The sequence below is a fragment of the Sus scrofa genome, chromosome 15 (genome assembly GCF_000003025.6).
Source record: "Sus scrofa isolate TJ Tabasco breed Duroc chromosome 15, Sscrofa11.1, whole genome shotgun sequence".
Lineage (NCBI taxonomy): Eukaryota > Metazoa > Chordata > Mammalia > Artiodactyla > Suidae > Sus > Sus scrofa.
The window spans coordinates 38,588,702-38,612,526 of record NC_010457.5 but is presented as its reverse complement, the minus strand read 5'-3'; the positions used below and the strand labels follow the sequence as shown (position 1 = coordinate 38,612,526).

Sequence of the window (23,825 nt, the reverse complement as noted above, 5' to 3'; positions counted from 1 at the left end):
AGTGTCAGTTCACACGAACTAAAGGTACATACTGCTGGATCTTGGAAAGTGTCTAAATAAATGTATCCAAATTATACACGATGTTCTCATCAACAAGTGAAATGGGATTACCATTCAATTTCTTGCAGAGAAATGGCTAATGGGATTATTTAAAAATTATTTTTTAAAGGGTAAAATAAAATGAAACTTGGTAAAACTGTTTCATAATCACACCAGGTACCAAGTATGTATTTACTATATCATTATAAATCCAATATTATTAAACCTAATGCTTTGTTTATAGGGCACATAATAGTTCTTATGTCTTATTTCCTAATAATTTCCCACAGGAACTATAAGAACTAAGAAAAGTAAAATATTTCACATCATGGAATCTCAGATGAAATATTATCTCACATAAAAATATACATATTACATGAATGTACTCCAAGTATTTTGATTATCTGAAAGTAGACAGAATCTGGTTCATTTAGTATAAGAATGGCCACTAGTTTTCAACTCTTAACATCTTCTTGATTGGTTAGGACTGTCAGAAGTGCAGAGTTGAAACCTTTAGCTGACCTCAGAGGGGAGGCATGTCAGGATCACTAAGAGGGAACTGAGACAGGAAGAGCAGGGTCCTAGTGACACTTACTCCACATCTTCATATCTGTATTCGTCCAGGGTTCTAACTGACTAATTTATTGTTTAAAATCACAAATTTAACTTAATGCATAATCAGAAAATTCCTACTGCTTTTAAGATTAGTGATGGAAGGAAATGACAAGAATCAGTGGCTAGATGTCAGCTTTTGCACAGCAAAGGAAACCAAAAAGAAAACAAAAAGACAACTTACAGAACGGGAGAAAATAGTTTCAAACGATGCAACTGACAAGGTCTTAATCTCCAAAATATACAAACAATTTATACAACTCAACAGCAAAAAACAGCCAACAACCCAATGGAAAAATGGGCAAAAGACCTGAATAGACATTTTACCAAAGAAGATGTACAGACGGCCAACAAACACATGAAAAAATGCTCAACATCCCTGATTATTAGAGAAATGCAGGAGAGAGGATTAAGATGGCGGAATAGAAGGACTGGAGCTCAACTTCTCTCCTAAAAACAACAAAATTCACAACTAAAAGCTGAGCAATCTCCATCCAAATGGACCGGAAACCTTAAAAAAGATACCCTACTCCAGAAGAAAAAGAAGAGGCCACATCAAGAGGTAGGAGGGGCGATTTCACGATATAAACAACCCCATACTTCCCGGGTGGGAAGCCCCACAGACTGGAAACTAACTGGTTCACAGAGACTCACCTACAGGAGTGAGAGTTCTGAGCCCCACATCAAACTCTCACATATGGGGATCTGGCACTGGGAGAAAGAGCCCCTGGAGCATCTGGCATTGAAGGCCAGTGGGGCTTGTGTGCAGGAGCTCAACAGGACTGGGGGAAATGGAGACCCCATTCCTAAAAGGCACACACAGACTTTCACATGCACTGGGTCCCAGGGCAAAGCAAAGTCTCCATAGGAATCTGGGTCAAACCTGACTGCAGTTCTTGGAGGACATCCTGGGAAAACAGTGTGAATTTAGCTTTTTGTGAGGGAAGGACACTGGAAGCAAAGCTCTTGGGAATATTCAGCAGCATGCCTTTCTCTGGAGGTGGCCATTTTGGGAAAATCTGGCACCACCCGTCAGTCCCCACTGAGAAGCCCCAGGGCAGCAAACAACAATCCAGGTGGGATCACAGCCCCGCCCCTCAATAAACAGGCTGCCTAAAGACCCCTCAGGCACACAGCTGCCTCTAATCCCATCCAGAGACTAAGCCACACCCACCAGAGGGATCAGAATCGGCTCCACCTACCAGGGGGCAGGCATCAGCCCCTCCCATCAGGAAGCCTACAGCAAGCCCCTATACTGACTTCAGCCACAAGGGGGGCAGACACCAGAAGTAAGAGAGGCTACAACTCTATCATCTGTAAAAAGGTCACCACACCAAAAACCTATACAAGTGAAAAGACAGAGAACTATAACTCAGATGAGGGAGAAAGGAAAAACCCCAGAAAATCAGCTAAGCAATGAGGAGATTCTCAGCCTCCAGGAAAAAGACTTTAGACTGCTGATGCTGAAGATGATGCAAGGCATTGGAAATAAACTGGAGGCAAAGATGGATAACTTACAGGAAACACTGACCAAAGAGACACAAGATATAAAACTTAAGAAGAGATGCAAAATACAATAACTGAAATAAAAAATTCACTAGAAGCAGCTAAGAGCAGAATACGGGAGGAAGAAGAACGAATAAGGGAGGTGAAGGACAGATTTGTAGAAATTACAAATGTGGAACAGAAAAGAGAAAAAAGATTGAAAACAAATGAAGAGTCTCAGAGAACTCTGGGACAACATTAAACACACCAACATCTGTATTTATAGGGGTGGCAGAAGGAGAAGAGAGAGAGAAGGGGACAGAAAAAATATTCCAAGAGACAACAGCCAAAAACTTCCCTAACATGAGGAAGGAATCACTCACTCAAATCCAGGAAGCACAACGAGTACCACATAAAATAAACCCAAGGAGGAATACACCAAGACACATAGTAATCAAACTGACCAAAATTAAAGACAAGGAGAAAATCTTGAAAGCAGCTAGGGAAAAGAAACAAGTAACATACAAGAGAACCCCGATAAGTTTATCGGCAGATTTTTCAACAGAAAATCAGCAGGCCAGAAGGGAGTGGCATGATATACTTAATGTGCTGAAAGGAAAAAACCTTCAACCAAGATTACTTTACCCAGCAAGGTTCTCATTCAGATTTGAAGGAGAAATCAAAACCTTCACAGATAAGCAAAAGTTTAGAGAATTCAGCAATACCAAACCAGCCTTACAACAAATACTACAGGAACTTCTCTAGGCAGAAAAGAAAAGACAGCAACAGGAAACAAAAATTCCACACATGACAAGGCTCACCGTATATAGTAAAGGTATATATACAGTAAAGATATGAAATCATCCATGCACAATTATACCACCAAAATCAGAAATCATGAGAAGAAGTGGGTACAAATGCAGAATACTGGAGATGAACTTGCAATTAAGACACCAAAAACTTAAAACAATCTCATATATATATAGACTCCTACATCAAACCAAAAATCTACAACTGATACACAAATAAGGAATCTCTGGAGAAGAAATATATCTCATACTAAATAAGTGCATAATCCACCATGAAGGGGGTCATTTGACATCATTCTTGGAATGCTGAAGTCTTCTTAGATCTGATTCTGGTTTCCTCTCCATCAAAGAATTTATGATAATTATAATTAAATAATGCAACTGTACAATTAAATAATACAGTTCTACAATTGTGTTATTAATAACCATTTCTCTCCATGGTACAATGTAAGGTCTATAATGTCTTGTTTATTTTATCACCTAGAATGGTGTAATGCCTTTATTGAAGAATCAATAAGATGTAACAAATTGTGAGGACATATTTATATAGTTACACTGGTTTTTAACCAATTTATGCATTTTATATTTTACTTATTTTCAGGGGGTGTATTATTTTTGTTATTCTTACCAGTTAAGTTATTATTTTTATTATGCTATATAAAATATTTAATGGAATATAAGGCTTTCTTCTTTATAAATTTTAGTAGCATAATATACACAATTTTAGTATAATGCTAATTTTTAAAGAAAAATTGAAATGTAATAGATAATACTAAATAGTAAAGATGAAAGCCATACAAAATGGGATAAAGCATAGAATAAATTTCCTATTTGTCTCAGCATATTTTCCATTCCACTTCTCCAGAGGGAGATATTTAATCTGTTTCTTAAGATCCATGATATAGTAATCTATGTGAATGTAATTGTGTTTAAATATATGTATTTTATTCTGTAAAAAAATATTCTGTGATAACCTATGTGGGAAAAGAATGTGAAAGGGAATAGATATATGTACATGTATAACTGAATCTCTGCTGTACAGCAGAAACTATCACAACCTTGTAAATCAACTATACTTCAATAAATTTTTTTAAATGAAAAAAAAAAGAGAGAAATGCAAATCAAAACTACCATGAGATACCACCTCACACAAGTCAGAATGGCCATCATTAGTAAGTCCACAAATAACAAATGCTGGAAGGGGTGTGGAGAAAAGGAACTCTCCTGCACTGTTGGTGGGAATGTCAGCTGGTACAACCACTATGGAGAACAGTATGGAGGTACCTTAGAAATCTATACACAGAACTACCATATGACCCAGCAATCCCATTCTTGGGCATATATCTGGACAACACTCTCCTTAAAAAAGACACATGCACCCGCATGTTCATTGCAGCACTATTCACAATAGCCAAGACATGGAATCAACCCACATGTCCACTGACAGATGATTGGATGAGGAAGATGTAGTATATACACACAATGGAATACTACTTGGCCATAAAAAAGAATGAAATAATGCCATTTGCAGCAACAAGGATGGAACTGGAGACTCTCATCCTGAGTGAAGTAAGTCAGAAAGAGAAAGATGAATACCATGTGATATCACTTACATCTGGAATCTAATATACAGCACAAATGAACCTTTCCACAGAAAAGAAAATCATAGATTTGAAGAATAGATCTGTGGTTGCCAAGGGGGAGGGGCAGGGAGGAGGGTGGGTGGGGAGCTTGGCATTAATAGATGCAAACTATTTCCTTTAAAATGGATTAGCAATGAGATCCTGCTATGTAGCACTGGGAACTATGTCTAGGCACTTATGATGGAGCATAATGATGTGCAAAAATAGAATGTGTAGATGTATGTGTAACTGGGTTGCCATGCTGTACAGTAGAAAAAAAAATTGCATTGGGAAAAAGCAATTAAAAAAAGAAAATAAAAAGAAAATTTAAAATATAATCAAGTAAAAGGGTTTGCAATGTCATAAAACTTACTGCAGGGATTAATACAACATACAAGTAAACTTCGTTCTTACTGCTGGTCCTGACTTTTATATGCCTCTCTGCATCTATACGTTTGACATGACTTCATCACGGGCAGAAGATATATCCTGGCCTACTATCTTTGGACTTGGTGTATTACTTGTTTTTTGCCCAGTGATATGTGGGCAGAAATCAAAGAGTTCTGGTTCTAAGCTCTGGCTGTAAGACGTGTTGCCATTCACTCCCTTGTGCCTCTGCCATCAACAGGAGAACATCCCATGGCCTCTAGCATTTCCCCTTGGAAATGCTACTTTTTCCAAGAAGATCTGAATATATAAAAGTAGTGGCTGAAATACTAAGGAGCTATAGAGAGCTTTTCATAATTTCATAGGACTGGAGAGGAAAAAATGGAGTTCAGATGCTGCCAGGGAAAAATGTGATCAAATCACAGTGCCCTTACAATGAGAACCATCTGGGCCTACACCTTGAGACCAGTGATGAAACTGACCACCCCTTACAAAGATGGAAGCTCAGCTTCAAATAAATTCATTCATTGACTGGATTGAGGTGATCTTCCTTACCCTCAGGCTTTCCCAAAGTGAAAGCATATTCTCTCTGGAGGCAGACAGTAGTAAATGCTCAGGTTGCAAAGTAATCAAGGGAATCCCAAAGTGTCAGGAGCTCTGCCAGGAAGAGACCAGCAGACTAAGGGCTTGATCTTCAACAGGGCTTGGGAGAAAGAGGTGCTGTAATAAAAGTAGGTAGAGAAAAGATCAGATAAAATTGCAATTGGTTCTTAAAGGCCCATGTGAGCTACAGCATTCGTTTAGAATAACTGGAGGTCCCAGATGCAAGTGGAGTTGCACTCACTTGTAAGATTTCCTCAGGCCTCAGTCAGGTCCTTAGGAGAAAGACTGGGGCAAAGCAAACATAATCCACCTTAGTGCGTCAGGCAGGTGGGAAGCAATCAGCTACTGAGAGCTGACAGGCACAAAACTCTGTATTGGTCCCTGAATCCTTCTCTCAAATGAAGCAAAATTCTTGCGCTACTTACTAGGAGAGGGGAAACACGTGCCCTCACTCTCAGCACAAAAGGCCAAGGAGGAAAAACAAACCTCATGCGTCTTGAGGGAGGTACAGATAACCCTCCTTCCTGATGCAGGAACTGAGGGAAGGGAAAACCCACAAGCCATTAGCCATCAGGAGGTTGGGCAGCTTCATTTTGGTTCAGACCCATCTTGAACCAAAATGAAGCCCAGATCTGCCACTGTTTGCAGAGGTGCAAAAGCATTCTTTCTTACTCAGCACCTGTCACAGATACAAAAGTGGAGTCTGGCAGCCTCAGAGGGGGTTAAGGAGAAGGAGACATACAAATCTCCCTTAAAAACCAGATGCCCCAAATCTGGGAGATAAATATTATGGGATAATCATACACTGGGGCACTATCCAATACTTAAAAAATGAACCATACACAACAAAATGAATGAACCATACTATGTAATGATGATTGAAACTCACAGATACTAATCACAGGATGACATTTATAAAAGTTGGAAAACAATCAAAGGTAATACACACAATTAGAAGTTATGAGGGAGTTTTTCTTTGGGAAAGGGAAGCAGTGACAGAAAGGAGCCATGAGAGGGATTTCTAGGAAGTTCACAATGTTTCTTTAATGCTAATCAGGCTAATGTGCAAATTTTGCTGCTACATAATGCTAAATCACACATTACTGCTGTCAGGTATCTAATCTAAATAAAAAGAAATTATACAGTAAGAATCCTCAGAGCAGTGTTTTCTAATACTAACAAAATTAAGAGGGGGAAAAAAACTGAAATGAACTTGTCCACATGCCGATCAGTACTGTATAACTGGATTATATTTTCTAACTTCACTTGGACATTTTCATGGATCTTTTAATTTTCCCCTTAGGGTTTCCTGCCCCACCTACCACCACCAGCCATCATGTTTGAAAACATGTTAACTTAAGTCTCTCTCTGAGATATGCACTAATATTTTTTTAATCCACAAATATTTTTAGAAGTCACATCAGGGACAAGCAGATGAGGAAGATGGAAACAGGGAATAAAAAAATCTCACAACAGAAACAGATGAAAAGCAGAGTCTACTACACAGGCAGCAGAGGACTGAGACGGGATAGATTAGGGTTATGTATTTGGGTCCACAAGAATCCTGGCAGACAATCTGATGACTGTGGCCATGACCATCCACAGTGGGTGCCTTAATGCCACACCCATGATAGATCTCTGACTCCTTAGTCCCCATCATTCCACAGGAAAGCGCCCCCAACAGATCTCCAACAGCATGTTCCTAAATGCCGGCAGAGACCTGTATGCACACAGTTCCCATCCCAGCTCTCCATGCTTTGACCAGACCTTCCAAAATATTAAACAGCTACACTCTAAGAACAATTTGAAAGTTCATCCTTGAACAACGAAAAAGCAATACATATGGCTGACAACATCTTTCTATTATGGGAGATTCTAATCACTAGTAACAAAATGACAATCTAACTGTATACTTTTCTCTAGCTTAGGTCACATGATATTTTTAATGTGTAATAACAAAAAAAAGTAGAAGGTGAAGTAAAAAATCAGAATATATGAAAAGTAAAAATAAAATGGATTCTCTAAAACTAAAAAACACAACGTCTGAAATTTAGATCTCAATGGATGAGTTTATTAGTAGACTGGATAAAGCAGAAGTCAGTATTATTGCAATGAAATAGAAATGAATAGCATATAAGAAAACTAATGCATGGAGCAAAAGAAGGGTGAAATAAAACAGAGCGTAAAAAATAGATAAGATATGCTGAAAAGTTAATTCATATGTAATGGGAGTCTAAAAAGGAGAGGAAATGTAGTAAAACCAATATTCAAATGATAGAGTGAGAAATTTCCAAAGTAAATTTCAAAAAAAAAAGTTCCTAAAGCTCATCAAATCCCAGTCAAGGTAAGTTAAAATCTTATCTAAATATATCATAGCAAGATGCTGAAATCCAGAGACAAAGGAAAAAAAAAATCTTAAGAATGATCACAATATAGTCAAGATCAATCAAAATAACGGAAGTCAAAAAAGACAATGGAATGGCATTTTTAAGTTATGAGGACAAAAAAAAAAACATAGACACACCTAGAATTCTACACCCAGTGAAAATATGGGTATAGAAATTACGGGTGAAGACAGAAATTATGACGCTATCATATGAACAAAGAATAGGGAATTTACTGCCAGTAGGCCTAAACTAGAAAGAAATGTTAAAGGGAGCTATTTGGGTAGAAGAAAAATTATTCTAGACAGAAATATGAAAATGTTAGAGAGAATGGAGAACATCAGAAAGATAAATATGTGGTTAAATACAACTAGATATTCACTATACAAAACATTAACCGTACTGTTTAAAATATCTGTAGCATTAAATTATATGAAAATGATAACACAAAAGGTGAGAGCCAGATAAATGGAGTTCATGTCAATGAAGAGGTAAAAGTCATCTTTGCATTAAATTGTATTGAGTCAGAGTTACATGCTGGAATCTCTGGGGTAGCTACAAAAAAAACAGTAAGCAAACATATCATTAACAAGTTAATTGAAGGAAAATGTTACTAACAAAATATTTGTGAATCTAAGAAAACAAACAGTATGACGGCATATATAAATAAAATTATAACAGTTATACATTATATGAGAGTGGATTAAAATTACAAGTAAAAGTAAAATTGGAAGATTATTACAAGCTCAAGTATATACTACTTATAACAGTCATCCTTTAATATAAGATTACAGAATGGTTATTAAAAAACAAAGTTGTATACTACATAATCATTAATCAAAAGAAATCTATCATATTTTTAAGATAAATTTTAAGACCAGAAATATTACTAGAGAGACAGGGCTATTACTTAAAGGAGTGAATCCAACTGAATGATATGACAGTTTATATCCAAATGACATAAATTTCAAATATATAAAGCAAGAATGACAGAATTAAAGGAGAAATATACAAATCCATAGACATAATGGAAGCCTTTAAATGACAAATCTCAATATCCAACAAAATAGAGAAAATTCTATAGGAGTATAAAAATCTGAATAACATATTCAAAGAAATTGAGCCAACTGACAAATGTAGAATACTGTAACCAACAATGATAGAATTCACATTTATTTTCAAGTGAACTTGGAGTAATCACCAAAGTAAACTGTGTTGAGCCATAAGGAAAACCTCAACAATCTCTAAAATATTAGAAGCATCCAGAGTATATTTTCTGGTTGCAATGGAATTAAGTCTGAGATCACTAAGAGAAAGCTAACTAGAAAATCCATAACTATTGGGAAATTAAGCAATGCATTTCTAAATAATCCTTGGATCAAAGAAGAAGTAAAAATGGAAGTTAGAAAACAAAATTGAAGATTGAAGTTTCTATCTCAAAAATCTAGAAAAATGAAAGCAAACAAAATCTTTAAAAATGTAGAAAAAGGATGCCACTTCAACAAAAGGAGAGCACATTTATGCCTGGAAACATAGAACAGAGAAAATCAACTAAACCAAATGATGTTTCCTTTTAGATCTATCAAGAAAAAAGCAGAGTGCAAATATCAACACCACTGAATGAAGAAAAGAATCATTGTAGAACTTACTGATATGAAAAAAAGAATAAAAGACTATTAGGAACACATTTGTGGGAATGCATTAGATAGCTTGCATGAATAAACAAATTCCTCAAAAAATACAAGTTATCAAAGTTGATGAAATAATGAGAAAAATCTAAATAGACTGAATATGAATATGAGTCTGCATTTAAAACCATCCCACAGACAATCTCCCAGGCCCAGGTGGTTTCATTGGTGAATTTTTACAGATATTTAAAGAAGAAATTTTCCACAACTCTTTTAGAGTACAATAAAAGGAATCACATCAATTCGTTATAACCTGCTAAAACCTGAACAAGACTTTATAAGAAAGACAATTACAGAGAAATGTCTCTCAAAATTAAATGTAAAAATCCTAAACAAAAAAGTAGTGACATAGCATGTTAATGAATTAGAAGATTTAATATTGTAAGGATATAAACTCTCTCAAGTTTAATCTAGAGATTATGTTATATATCATAGTCATCCTAGTAAGTTCTTTTTCATGCATTACTTCTGAAGCTTTATCTCCTGAAATTTTTTTTTTTTTTTTTTTGCTATTTCTTGGGCCGCTCCCGCGGCACATGGAGGTTCCCAGGCTAGGGGTCGAATTGGAGCTGTAGTCTCCGGCCTACGCCAGAGCCACAGCAACGCGGGATCCGAGCCGCGTCTGCGACCTACACCACAGCTCATGGCAACGCCGGATCGTTAACCCACTGAGCAAGGCCAGGGACCGAACCCGCAACCTCATGGTTCCTAGTCGGATTCGTTAACCACTGCGCCACGACGGGAACTCCTATCTCCTGAAAATTTAACCAAAATTCCTAACTTGAATCTCTAAGTTGACCTAGTTTTAACAGCAAAAAAAAAAAAAATTACTTGCACTAAGGTAATTAAGTAAGTCTAAAATGTCCAGCACATGTTATGGTGCATTATTAAGTAAAATATTTTTAGTTTTTAGACGGTATAATGGAGTTCTGAGTTAACTGTTATTTAATTATTTGATTTTCTAAGAAAATCTCTTTCGACTAGTTTCTTAAATGTACTGTACTTCTAAGATACATAAATGTAATTTCTATCAAAATTCAAAGAAAAACACTTCAGAGTACCTTTTTAAATGAATGTGATTTTTTTATGAAAGTGGATGCTGCAGAAAGAGTATAATAAACTGTTCAAAGTATCTGTATTTTTAGATAATGGTATATTTTCCTATAAAAAAAGTCATCTTTGTTTTTTGCTATTTCATAAGACCTACAGGAAATGAATTCAAAATGTCCTCTGTAAAACATCTGGTAAAATGCAGATGTTTCTAGTACTAAAAAAAATAATTTTAGAAATAGAAGAAAGTGTATTATCAAGCACTACATTTGCATACAGTCTTGAGGAATTAAGTGAAGATGGTCAAAAGGTACAAACTTCCAGGTAAAAGATAGGTAAGTTCTGGGGATGTAATTTCTTGCTTTAACACCCCCATCTGGATATTAAATAGAATCTCAAACTTAACTAACTCAAAACAAAACTGATATTCCCGACAAAGCATGTTCTTGTCTTTTCTAATTCAGTCAATGTCCACCAATCTGACTACAGTATATCTGACTGGATGTAACAAATAATTGATGTTTCCTTAATTAAACTCAATATGGACCTTCTGATGACAGAGGTACTCAAAATATAAGTTACTTGGTTGAAGAGTATATGTGTGTGTGTGGATGCTTTAGTAAAAACTCTTATAAACTTTAAAAAGGGTTAAGGAATAGATAATAGCTTCATAACTAATAACTCATTATGGGGTTTCATTTTCCCAAAACAGTGCATTTCTTTTCTTTTCTTTCTTTCTTTTTTTTTTTTTTTTTTTTGTCTTTTTGTCTTTTTAGGGCCGCACCCTGCGGCATATGGAGGTTCCCAGGCTAGGGGTCTAATTGGAGATGTAGATACCAGCCTACGCCAGAGCCACAGCAATGCGGGATCCAAGCTGTGTCTGCGACCTACACTATAGCTCAGGGCAATGTTGGATCCTTAATCCACTGAGCTAAGCCAGGGATTACACCCGCAACCTCATGGTTCCTAGTCGGATTTGTTTCCACTGTGCCACGATGGGAACTCCAACAGTGCATTTCTTAATTAGTTTACATTTATTTCATATTAAAAAAGCCCACAAGAAAGATTAAAATATAAGCAGAACTAGAGTGATAAATAGCAGAACATAATTTTAATGAACACTTATTACATTTTCAGATTCCAACTGAAGAGTTTCAAGATTCAGTTTGGTTTCTAGGTTCAACCTGCATGCAGTCACCAGATATAACCAAACATTTGTATGTTGTGGTTTCCCTCTTATGCTTCAGTCCAGGTTCAGGAGGACACGGGTCCCTGAGCTGGAGCTGGTGATTCAGATTTATGCTAATCATTTCCCCAGCCATTTTGATGATTCAGTGGCGGGAACAGAGCTTAAATGTGTCTCATCATGAAACTTAGGACTTTTATAGGAACTACTGGGGAAAGAAGACTTGTGTTCTGTTGATTTGAGCCATAGACAGTCTGAAATCAGAGCTATTGCCAGTATCTTGCTATCATGAGAAGGTACCTGGAATTGCTGGAGGCCACTGCCTATGGCTTGACAAAAGCTAGTGTGGTTGAGAGGGCTGTGCATAATGACACTGAGAACTGAAGTTGGCTCTGAGTGATATATGCACTCATACAACCAACCTAACTCCATCTTTAGTTTCTTAGTTACATGAACTAGAAATATAAGTTGTATTTTCTGTTGCTGGAACTAAATCCTAAGTGGCTCTTATAAGATCACAGAAAACATACACACACCTCACAGTAGCACTCAAGATCTCAGCATCATTCCTATGAGGAATTTTCACTAAACACAAAGGTGCTATATTGGTGTCATATTACTATGTGACACGTACTATAGGTGGATCATCTGCAATGCTGCTAGGAATTTAAAAAGCCTTTCTCCCAAGAAGTACGTATAAATTTACATTTTCACTGCTCAGATCCCATGTTGCTATGGCTGTGGTATAGGCTGGCAGTTGTAGCTCTGATTCAACCCCTGGACTGGGAGCTTCCATATGCTGGCCTAAAAAGGAAAAAAAAAAAATAAACCTATATGTATTAAGGCATTCAGGGGTTATTTTTTTTTTAATCATGCTATAAGCATCCAGATAAAGGTTTTTTTGTTTTTGTTTTTAATGTTATGTATAAATGGGGAAAAGTCATATTGGCATCATATCTCACCAGTGCACTGAATTCTAGAAATCAGTGGTACAATAATTATTTTAAACTGAACTGTAATAACCTCACTATTCTATAAACAGCCAAACTATCATTTATGTGTGAAGGGAAAACAAACAGGAAGACATTGCCATAAAGGAAAGGATTTAGAAGGCAATTCACCCATGTGATCTTCCTTTAAAACTTACCTGAATTAAAATTATAGGCTTTTGAAAAGTGAATCAAAACAAACGACTTAATATGGAAATTCACGCAATTAAAAATTTATTAAGCAAAGAAACCTGAATGTCTAAGTCATAGTGTTATAAAAATGCAAGTCAAGAGTAACTATTGAAAAAGAAAACTAATATTCTAAATGGTAGCTATAAAAAACAAAAAGTCTCAGTTTGTTTGCCCAGGTACTAAGGTTTGGGAAAAAAAGAGAAGAAAACAAAGATATGCTAAATTCCACATTTTACACAGATAATCAATGGTATGATTTGTTTCTTAATATTTGGTATCAAAGTTTTTTTTTTTTTTTTTTTTTTTTTTTTGTCTTTTTGCCATTTCTTGGGCTGCTCCCACGGCATATGGAGGTTCCCAGGCTAGGGGTCAAATCGGAGCTGTAGCTGCCAGCCTCTGCCAGAGCCACAGCAACATGGGATCTGAGCCGTGTCTGCAACCTACACCACAGCTCACGGCAACGCCGGATCCTTTAACCCACTGAGCAAGGACAGGACCTGAACCTGCAACCCCATGGTTCCTACTCAGATTCGTTAACCACTGCGCCATGACGGGAACTCCCAAAGTATTTTTATAATTTAAAAAGAATCATCATGAAACGAATTTTAAATTTTAAACGTTTAAAAGTTGAAAGAAAAATGAGATAACGTATATGAACAGATATATATTTATAAAACATCTTAATATGAAAAGAGTAGATCATAAATCAATAATTTGAAAAAGTCTCTCAAGTTAATTTAGGCATGTCATAAACAATTATGTTCTTTTTAAAAGTGATGGATGTTCAATAAATGTATTGTAATCATTTAATGATGTATGTAAGTCAAATCATTATTATACTGTACACATTAAATTTATACAGGGATATATGTCAATTATATCCCAATAAAAGTGGAAGAAAATTAGTGGGGCAAAAAAAAGAATAAGCAGCATTCTCCAAGCAGCTCTACTAGTCATGCATAAAATGTCTTCACATGGCTGCTTCCACAATGCTGGCTTTCATTGAACATTTAGGGAATGATTTTTACATTGTAGTATGAGAATCAATTTACATTTTCACAGAATGCTGACATGATGAAGGCCAGAGAAGTAACTTTCTTGTAACTGAACTGGATCAAGAATAGGACTGTGGTTATTGAGCCAGAGTGATTTGCCTAGAATAATTAATTTTTTCTTCGGTCAGCCAATTAATTAATCAATACCTCAGACCATTCTGTTAAAGATCTTAACCAAAGAACATATACAAGTTAAAAAATTAAGAAAAAAAGAACAAGTCTTGGCAAGGAGAAAAACTAGGGAAAGAATAAATACAGACAGCAGCAAGACAGATGCAGAAACACACCATCCTGAAGACTGGATGGAGGATGACCGAGATTTGGCTGTTTCCTAGAAGTCAAAGAACAAGTGAAAGGTGATTATAAAAGTCAGTGTTTATAATCAAGAAACCAACTAATGAGTCATGAGAAGGATAAATATAGTTTTGATACTAAGACTTGAGAGAATTTTCTCCCATTGAGAGTATTCATAAACAGCATAAAATCCACAATGGCATCATAATTGATGCAGTTATATATGGCAGTGCTTGAAGATATGCTTTGGAGTAAGGTGTGTGCATGATTAAACCACATCATTCAGTGAAAGCAGCTCTGTTGCCAGAGCTGGGAGTGGGCACAAAATAATTCGGTCCGGATATTTAGCTCTGAGATTATATGGCTTGTTTCAAAGGAAAAGTTATACCAATTAGTTATAGTGTACATGAATGGACTACACATTCTTAGGACCATAAATATTTTCTAATTAAAAGTAATCTGTTATTCTACAAGTTGTATATGTTCACCATAGAAAATCAAAATATGTAGATAAATGAGGCAAAGAAGCCATTTTACCCCCTCCTAGATAAAATCTTAGTATGTGCTTCACGAAAGTCATATTATGCATATTACATAAATTGCTTTTTGTGTTTAAATTGTTAGTTAAAATATTTACTCTTTTCATGTCACTAAAGTTTTATCTCTTCTAATAACTAGTCCATCTTCCGTATTTCTCCAACTCTCCCCCAAAATGTGCTTTATACAACTGCTTTGTTGAACCAGCATCCAATTCAGGTCCATGCATTAAATCTTGTTATTATGATTTGTTAATCTAGAACAGTGCTTTTTATCATGACACTGGTTTTGGTGAAGAGATTGTGCTAGTTGTCCTACAATATATCTTATCTTTTGGATTTATCTGTCCATTCTCTTATAGAAAATCATCTATATTTCCTAACAAATTGGAATGAATTCCAATTATACAATTTTGGCTAGAAAATGGTATATAGATGTAGATATAATTTATATCTATATTTATATATATGTACACATTAAAAAAAAAGACATGCCATGAGGTTAATGGTTGGCTATTTAATAGTAGGACATTTATTATTCCTTTGACTTATTTGTATTTTTTAAACTTTTAATATTCACTTTTCTATTCATTCATTTCAACAAATATTTATTGAGCATCAAGTATGTGCCAGACAGGCACTGAAGATAAAGCACTCTGCAAAACAGACAAAAATTCTGCTCTTCCACAGTTTTTATTTGTGAAGGAAGAAATCAGAAAATCAGCAAAATAAATAAGTAAAGGATGACTAGTTCATGGTAATTAGGGGTTTGGAAAAGAAGAATACAGGGAAAGAGTTGTCCTTCAAGGAGTTCTGGAGCTAGAGCTGATACTGCAATTTTTTGAAGATGGCATGGGGAGGCCTCAGTGAGATGATTCTGAAGAAGAGCTAAAGGAGACAAGACAACGTATAAAGGGATCTGGGGGAAACAACACAGAGCAGAGGGAGTGGCAAGGGCAGACCCTCTGAGCAGGCTTGCGAAAGGCACTCTGGTAGCACTCCTGGCAGACTTGAGAAAGAGTGAGAAAAACCAATGAAAGTACACAAAAATGTGTGTTCGAAGGTCAGGGTCAGAGACAGGCCATACAATGCACAGATTGAAGGTAGTTTTGTTGAACTTTGTTCTCTTCAGAATTTTGCCAATTTTCTTCTTTTTTTCCTTTCCTTTTTTTTTTTTTAAAGGGCCACACCTGTGGAATATGGAGGTTCCCAGGCTAAAGGTTGATTTGGAGCTGCAGCTGCTGGCCTACACCACAGACACAGCAATGCCAGATCCAAGCCACATTTGCTACCTATAGCACAGCTCAAGGCAATGCTGGCTGGATCCTTAATCCACTGAGCAAGGCCAGGGATCAAACCTGCGTCGTCAAGGATACCAGTCAGATTTTTTCTACTGAGCGACGATGGGAACTCTAAATTTTGCCAATTTTCTTAATAGAAGTTTATTGCCTGCATTAATAAACAAACAACTCTAAAACATTAATATAGTGAATATGTGCTCATTGGAAAACATTTGGAAATTGTTAAAAAAAAAAAAACTGGAAGGTTTTTTTTTTTTTTTTAAAGCAGTTATCAGCCCAGTAATGAGATCTCCTTTGCCCATTTAATATCCACAATTCTAAATGACTACTATTCTCACTGATTCATACAGCCATAGATTATCAAGGAGAAGCATAATTTTAAAGATCTCTAAATTGATGAATCTCAAAGTGTGGTTCTCAGGTCTCTTTCATCAGAATTAACTGAGAAACTTGCTAAAAATGCAGATTCCTGAATCACATTCAGTGGGTCAGTCTTGGGGTGGAGTCTGGAAACCTGCTTCTTAACATCACTTCCAGTTGATTTATATACCAGTAAAGCTTGAGAAGTACTTACTTGGTTCAACAATAGTAAAGATATTTAGCAGATAAACTGTCTCTTGGTATCTTCTACTGACTGAGATTAATCTCTTAAATTTCAGTTATTTGTAAATTTACCTTTCATGTGCTTGGCAGGGCATTACATCTAAGCATTCCCAGCATATGTCAAAGCCTAATGTTCTTAAAAGCTTAGACAATAAAATAGGTCACAAGTACAGTATTAACTTCCATTAAAATCCTGGATTAGATAGCAAATAGAAAAGAATAAGGTCATTATGGTTGTTCTAGTCTGGACTCCAAGAATGACCACTTATACCAATATGAATTCTAATTTGATCAGCAAAACACAGGATCATATGTAAGATCAAGAAGATGAAGAACCTGATTCAAAGATGTGGCAAAGTGAACACAGTTATTCCTCCTCCATCTACATAATCTATCATTTCATCTATTTCTTTAGTTTTATACTTTCCTACATTTTAACCAACAAAATGAAAATCATATGGCTTTGAATTATGAAATTAGATTTCCTAGGTGCCTGAAGGACTACAGAATCTCTTCAGCTGCAATGTGGAAATGATTTTTAATTTGATCAAAGATGTAATCCACTTTTCTTGAATGAGAGGGTCATTCACATACCTTCAATTAACTGTTCTGAGAGACTGTCAAGGGGAAATAGAGGAGTGAAATCATATATTTTTACTCGTAAACTAAAAAGTTAGAGGTAAACATTCCATTGAAAGAGATATTATGAAAGTAAACACACAAGTATCTATTATTAAAAGCTATAGGATTATATTAATATTAGGGCATGACAAAAATAAGTAGCCTTATTTTTATAAATAGGATCATTCCTCATGTAGGAAGACTTGAGAAGCTATGGCATGAATTCTCTATAAATCTGAGGCTCCCCGTCGCCCTTCTAATTAATCTGTTTTGTAAGATGGATTTTGTCTATGAGTTTTTAAAGAATGGTGGCTCTTTATATTTATCTGTCTGTGAAAATCAGGATTCCCTCATGGCAGAAAGAGTCAAGTTAAACTGGCATTTTCATATTCTGGGCCAGGACTACTAAAAATTATTTTTGGCAATTCAATTGAAAAAACCAGCAAAATAAGTCAAATGAATATAAAGCTTGAAAACTTTCAAATGAAAAAAGGACTAGCTCACACAAAGTCACTAAATCCAAAAATGTCTTTAATACATGCATCCATACATTGATAGGAGGCCTGAAATCAATCTTAACGTTTAAGTAAAGAGTTGTATCAGCTAAAGCAGGACTAATGCATATATGAGAGGCTGCTAATCTAAGTGACAGCCCACTTGGCAACAATCATCCCCTTAGCCAACATAAAATTCCCATGAAGGTGAACTGATGTAATTAATAATGAAAATAAGATATATCCAAAAAGCTACTACCGAAATACAGGTATCTATAAAATGTATCCACAATTGCATTTTCTGGAATGAGTTCATTTATTTAGCAGTTCAAGTAAAGTTTCAGAAGTGGAATCGTATACAAATACTGCCAGCTCAAGAAGTGACCAGGGCCAGTGGCATAATGCACCTTGTATCAGTACTTTTCAAGCTCTACTCTGCATGAAAACCACTTGAGGCTCCTTAAAACACAGATTCCAGGTACTCCCTTAGATATTCTAATTTGATAGGGGTGTGGCCTGGAAATTTGCATTTCTGACAAGCTGAGGATATTGATCTAAGGCACATGTTGAGTAACTCTGTTCTAGATGGTATCTGGTACCAAAGGGCAGAAAGTCAAGAAAATAAATACAGCAGAACTTCTAAGTTGTACCCACCAGTAACCATAATTCAGGCCTCAGAAATATCTTCCCAAAGCTTCTTTTTTCTTTCAGTTGCAGATATGATGGATAGGTACACTTAAGTACCATTGGGGTGCATTAGGATAAAAAATTTATAAGATAACTGGATTCCTCCAAATCACAAAAGACTTTGCAGCAGAACTTAAATTACATTAAGGAGTAAATTTTAAAAATGTACAAATTGTGGGAAAAAACTTTTAAACTAATATTTTAGGCAAACTTTCTATATTATGAGACCAAACACATGCAAATTGTTCATTATGTACAATAATCATTTAAAAAGTACAAAAGTAATCTAAATCGTAACTACTTAAACTTCTGAATTAGTCACTTGAAGAAATATAATAAGAGAAAACGATGTTGCTGATATATATTTAAACCTCTTTAGGGAGCAGCACAAGGCTTAATGATAGAGCCTGAGGTTCTTGACAAGCTTTCCCACTGAAATTTTCCCAATTTTGAGCAACTTAGTCTTTATATTTTTAATGACCTACCTATAAAATAATAGTATTAGACTGGTCTCTAAGAAGCCTTCTAGCTTAAATTCTGAAATGACTCCTTCAAACCTGCTACCATGTTTACTTCAAAAATAAAATTTGCATAACTCTTCTCATTAAGACTCATTCATAACGTTTTATCTTAGGCCCAAATTAAGTGTTACCTAATTCTTATAAACCAACTATTCAATTTTCAGGACTATTGTTTTATACCAGAAAATGAAGTTTTTCCAGCAGCACATCAAACACTATGTAATAGGAACTATTTTCTACTTTTCAACTTGAAAGTAGGTTCTTTGTGTGTATGAGATATGAAATTGAGCTTATTATACGTAATGGCAGATGAGACTGCCTGGGATACTGGTACAAGCTCACAATTTAAAGTGTCAACAGTTTGGAAGAGAAAAACAAATCTGAGCAGAAGGTAAATTATTTAACAACCTCTTCTGTGAGTTCTGCATGTCCGAGCATTCAAACTTATAAACCAAATTTTGACTGTTGTAACATTCTCACCAAAGGATGGAAAAATATTTCTAACATCTTTTAATAAGAGCTTTTCTGAACAAGGCAATTATCAGTTATCCCCTTAATAGCAAATAACATTGATGAATTATCTCATATGATCTTATTGTGCAAGATATATATTACTGTCTTTATATGACATATATATTTCTTAAATTAGAACTTAGATTTCAGAATTTTAGGAGATAATTAGGTTAATAAATCACCTTTTAAGTACATGGAAAGTAATAAAAAGTAAGATTTTATCATTATTTAAAAAATCACCTCACTCAAGTAAGCTGATAATGTGACATCCAGATGCAAGTGTCACCTGTGGCTCCAATTCCAGGATGCCTTTTTTTTTTTTTTTTAACACAATCTAGCCTTTTTCAAGTTGTATTTGTCTAGTCATTGAGATCAAGTGAGAACAAGCTGAATTTTGTCTCCTCATATGACACCCCACGTTTTACCATGAGAACTTTAGAAATTTTTCTAGTCAATCACGATGGGACTCTCTTTTTCTTTCGATATACAAAGTCTTGGTCAAAGCTGATCATTTTATAATATTTCTCTAGCAATTTTTATAATATTTCCCTAGTAATTCTTATAAGAAGTTATAAGTCCTTCTTGAACATTTAAGTAAACTTAAGCATGAGAAAGGTTTTCCTTTAGGATTTGTTCTCTGCAGAGTAAATTCTTTGGGGAATTTCTAAGATTCTCTCCAGGTATCCACATCTAATTTCTTGCTCAGCAATCTCCAAGGAATAGTCTCAACAACAATGAAAAATCTCCAGGTGATTATCACAGAATGAGGTATGTATGGTCTTGGATGTTGAAAAATGCCAGCCACTCTTATTCTAATACATGATTCTCACAAGAAAAAAAAGGGGGGGAGGGTGCTGAAATCCCTCCCAATGTCCTAGTACAATGAATTAAATATTCTCAATAAGATCTCTGTTCCTGAAGACACATAGAAAGCTACACACTTTAATACTTCAACCTGCTAAATGGACTACATATACACAATATAAGATCAGATAATTCAGCAACTGCAAAAAGTAGCAGTAATGTTTGTATGCACATAATTACCATGAATGGCTGGGTAAAACATGTTATTCGGTAATCTGGCAAACCATTACCGTTCTTGTATATTATATCTGACTCGAATAAATTCTGGACTACAGGAAGGAAATGTGACTCCTTCAAAACTGTCTGAATTTCATTTTAGTATTCATTATAGAGTTTAGGGAAATAAAATAAGGTAGTCTGGAGAACTGCACATATTTTATTGACAGTGACAATCGAAGAACTCCTGTTGGACTTCCATGTTCTTTCAGGACAAAATAAACAAACGAATGAATGAAAATAAAACTCTTCTCTAATATAAAAACTGCCCCTTGCCTCACCTATGCACAGGCTAGGGGTTCCAAGATAGAGTCTATAGAAAGCAACAACAAAAACACTCTAGCCCCTAGTGGTCACTTTACTAGGAGCAGAGGAATTTAAAAATTATTTTCTACACTGAATCAATTGTAGCTTTCTAATATATAGAATTATTATGCAGCTAGTGGGTAATAAAATTTTTTAGTACAGCAATATTTAATTATGAAAACTGAAAGAATGAAGAATTATTAAACACTTAAGTAAATACATCTAATATTTTTTCAGATACTTATAGTTAAGTATACCTATTAATAGCAACCCTGAGAAAGACCAAATCAATATAAATAATAAATTTCAACTAGCCATTTTAATATAGAGTAAGTTTACACTTATTTCTCTTAATATATGAGTTTTCTTTCCACATGTGGCCTTTGAAACAGGCTGTTGGTTTATTCCCATTTAGAAAACTTCCCAGGAACTCTTAACACAATGACCTAAAACTAGCAATTGTAACATTCATCTCTAACCAATCCACTAAAGCATGTTTCCCAAAATTTTGTTGAATTAACTGACAATTTTTCACTTGCATTTAATTACTATATTTAATTTTAGATCATAGAACAGGAAAGACAGATCACTTTCTCAGATCTCTGCCTTCACACAGGAAAGCTATAACTATGCCACTTTCTTGCACACCTAGGCCAGTGAGGCAGAATCAAAAGGATGTGAAAGGGTGCTTTTGCTATAGAGGCTGTAATCACAAGCCCTGAATCATCAGCTCCCCATCCAAGACCATGCTGTGCTCAGTGATAATCACATGAAAATTGTTCTCTGACTGTTGATGAGACTATTCCTTGGAGATTTGTGAATAAGAAATTAGATCTGGATACCTGAAGAGAATCTTAGAAATTCCCCAAAGCATTTACTCTGTAGAGAAACAAAACCTAAAGGAAAACCTTTTTTTCTTTACTTAAGGTTATTTTAAATGTTCAAGGACTTGTAACTCCGGTTATACAAAGTGGTAGGGGAATGATTTTCTCTGAAGGGCATATCTGAAATACTCAGCCAATGAAAGATTCAGATATCTAATACTTCTCTTCAAATCACTGTTAGAGACACAAACAAATAAATAAGTAAATACACATACGGAAGTTACAAAAACAAGTGTGATTTATTTTTGATATATGATAAAGTTATCACTAAACTTCATTCAAATCAACTGCTTTTAATTAATATAGAAAAAGTCAGTTCAAAGATTTGCTCCTTTTAATACTGCATGCAAAAAGTCTGGATTTATTAGTTTTTGAAAAATAGGAAAGGTTTTTTTTTATGATTTACTTCACGCGTACTGTGCCTCTGACATTCAATACTGTCTTTTTTTCTGGAGCATATTTTCTTTTACTCAAAAGTTTCTTGGCACAACCTGAATAAGAAGACCACTTTCAAAGGGGTAGGGGATCCTACCTGGGGAGGTGCCCTGCGGGCACAGGTATAAGAATGACGATCTAGACTCTAGACGTACTTGTAATGAATAAGCTTAAAAACATAAAGAAAACTGTGCCTTTCGTCATGATCGTGGGTGACACTCGAGTGTCAGTTCAGATGTGTAAAGGCTTGCCTGCTGTGCCCTGTAGCGATCAGGTGTGTGACTGACTCTCAAGGGATTCCCGCATCAGGCACCATCGCGCGCAAAGCCCCGAGGACCTGCGACCCTTGCTGAGGAGGTTGGAACCCCCACGCGACGCCACTAGGTTCGAAGATCACCCTATTCCAGCGCGCCCGCCGGGCTACCACGACCCGCCCTCCGCGGTGCTTACCTGGAGGAGTCGACCACTGCAGCGGACAGCAGAAGGTGCTGAAGCGGGCGCGGCAGATGCGCGAGCTCGGCCTGTGGACCCGCCCCGCCCCGCCCTCCCCTCCTGCGCCGCGGGCTCCAGGGCGGGGCGGCCCGGCCGGGGGTTCTAAGGGCGGGGATGATGGCTCTGTGGCAGGACCCAGCCCGCGGCTTTCCGGGTCCCGCCCCGGGGTTCACGTGACAGCTACGCTGGCCGCTGATTGGAGCGCTGGAGAGAGGCGGAAGCGGCTGGCAACCCCTGGAGACCCCTCACGCCTCCAGGAGGTGGTTACCTGGCAACCAGGAATCTGCGCCGAGGATGTGGTTCTCAGGCCCTGGGCTAGGCTTCCACAGAGTTTACAGCGAAGCAGAAAGTGGAGGAAAAAACAGTGAACCACTGTCTAACATGTTCCACCTACCGCGTCTGCCCTTTCTAGGAAAGTGAGTCATGTATACAATAAATAAATCACAACATCTCCTTCTTGAGGAGCCTGAGGCAGAGAGTTGAGCCTCCTTCAGAGTCTAGGGTTCACTAATCTTGAACCATTGCCTGAAATGTGAGTACGGAATGCTGTCTGTTCTGTTCTTCCTTAGGTTAGACCTTAACCTCTAAAACCAGAACTTTCTCTTGAGAAAAGATAACTTGGAAATGTTGGAGGTACATAACGGTACAGAGAAATGAAAAGCATGATCAATTAGAGAGAATTCAGTCGTTCATGGAAAAGATGCTAATGGTCAGAATTAAGGTGATAGAAATAAAAATGATTAAGAGGGGAGATCAAAAGAAATATTTCTGGGAAAATAGGCCATCATTTTCATTTATGACAAATGTTTGCTTGGTACAGTGTCAACAGTATACATGAAGAGAAAAAGTTGTTAAAGACAAGAGTGTCCATTGGTTGGATAAAGAAGGTTTTTTATGTCTAATTTGTTCCAGCTCTCCAGTTAAGAATCATAAAGCCAAATGAAACATCAGAAATTG

General features: G+C 36.3%; 1 protein-coding gene across 8 annotated transcripts in view; it reads right to left on the bottom strand.

The window, feature by feature from the left end:
• The window catches only part of WDR17 (WD repeat domain 17), a 104,852-nt gene extending 81,913 nt beyond the window's left edge, over positions 1–22,939 (bottom strand). For 5 of the 8 annotated variants that reach the window (XM_021075873.1, XM_021075875.1, XM_021075879.1 and 2 more), the window contains exons 1-2: positions 22,827–22,938; positions 5,510–5,674 (exon numbers count right to left, since the gene is read on the bottom strand). Coding sequence is in view for 1 of the 8 variants with exons in the window: in XM_021075876.1 (XP_020931535.1) it covers positions 5,510–5,536 (27 nt within the window). In the remaining 7 variants the exon portion in view is untranslated. Of the gene's footprint in view, positions 1–5,509; positions 5,675–22,826 lie in introns of all 8 variants that reach the window. The other 3 variants (XM_021075880.1, XM_021075874.1, XM_021075882.1) reach the window with 3 other exon arrangements.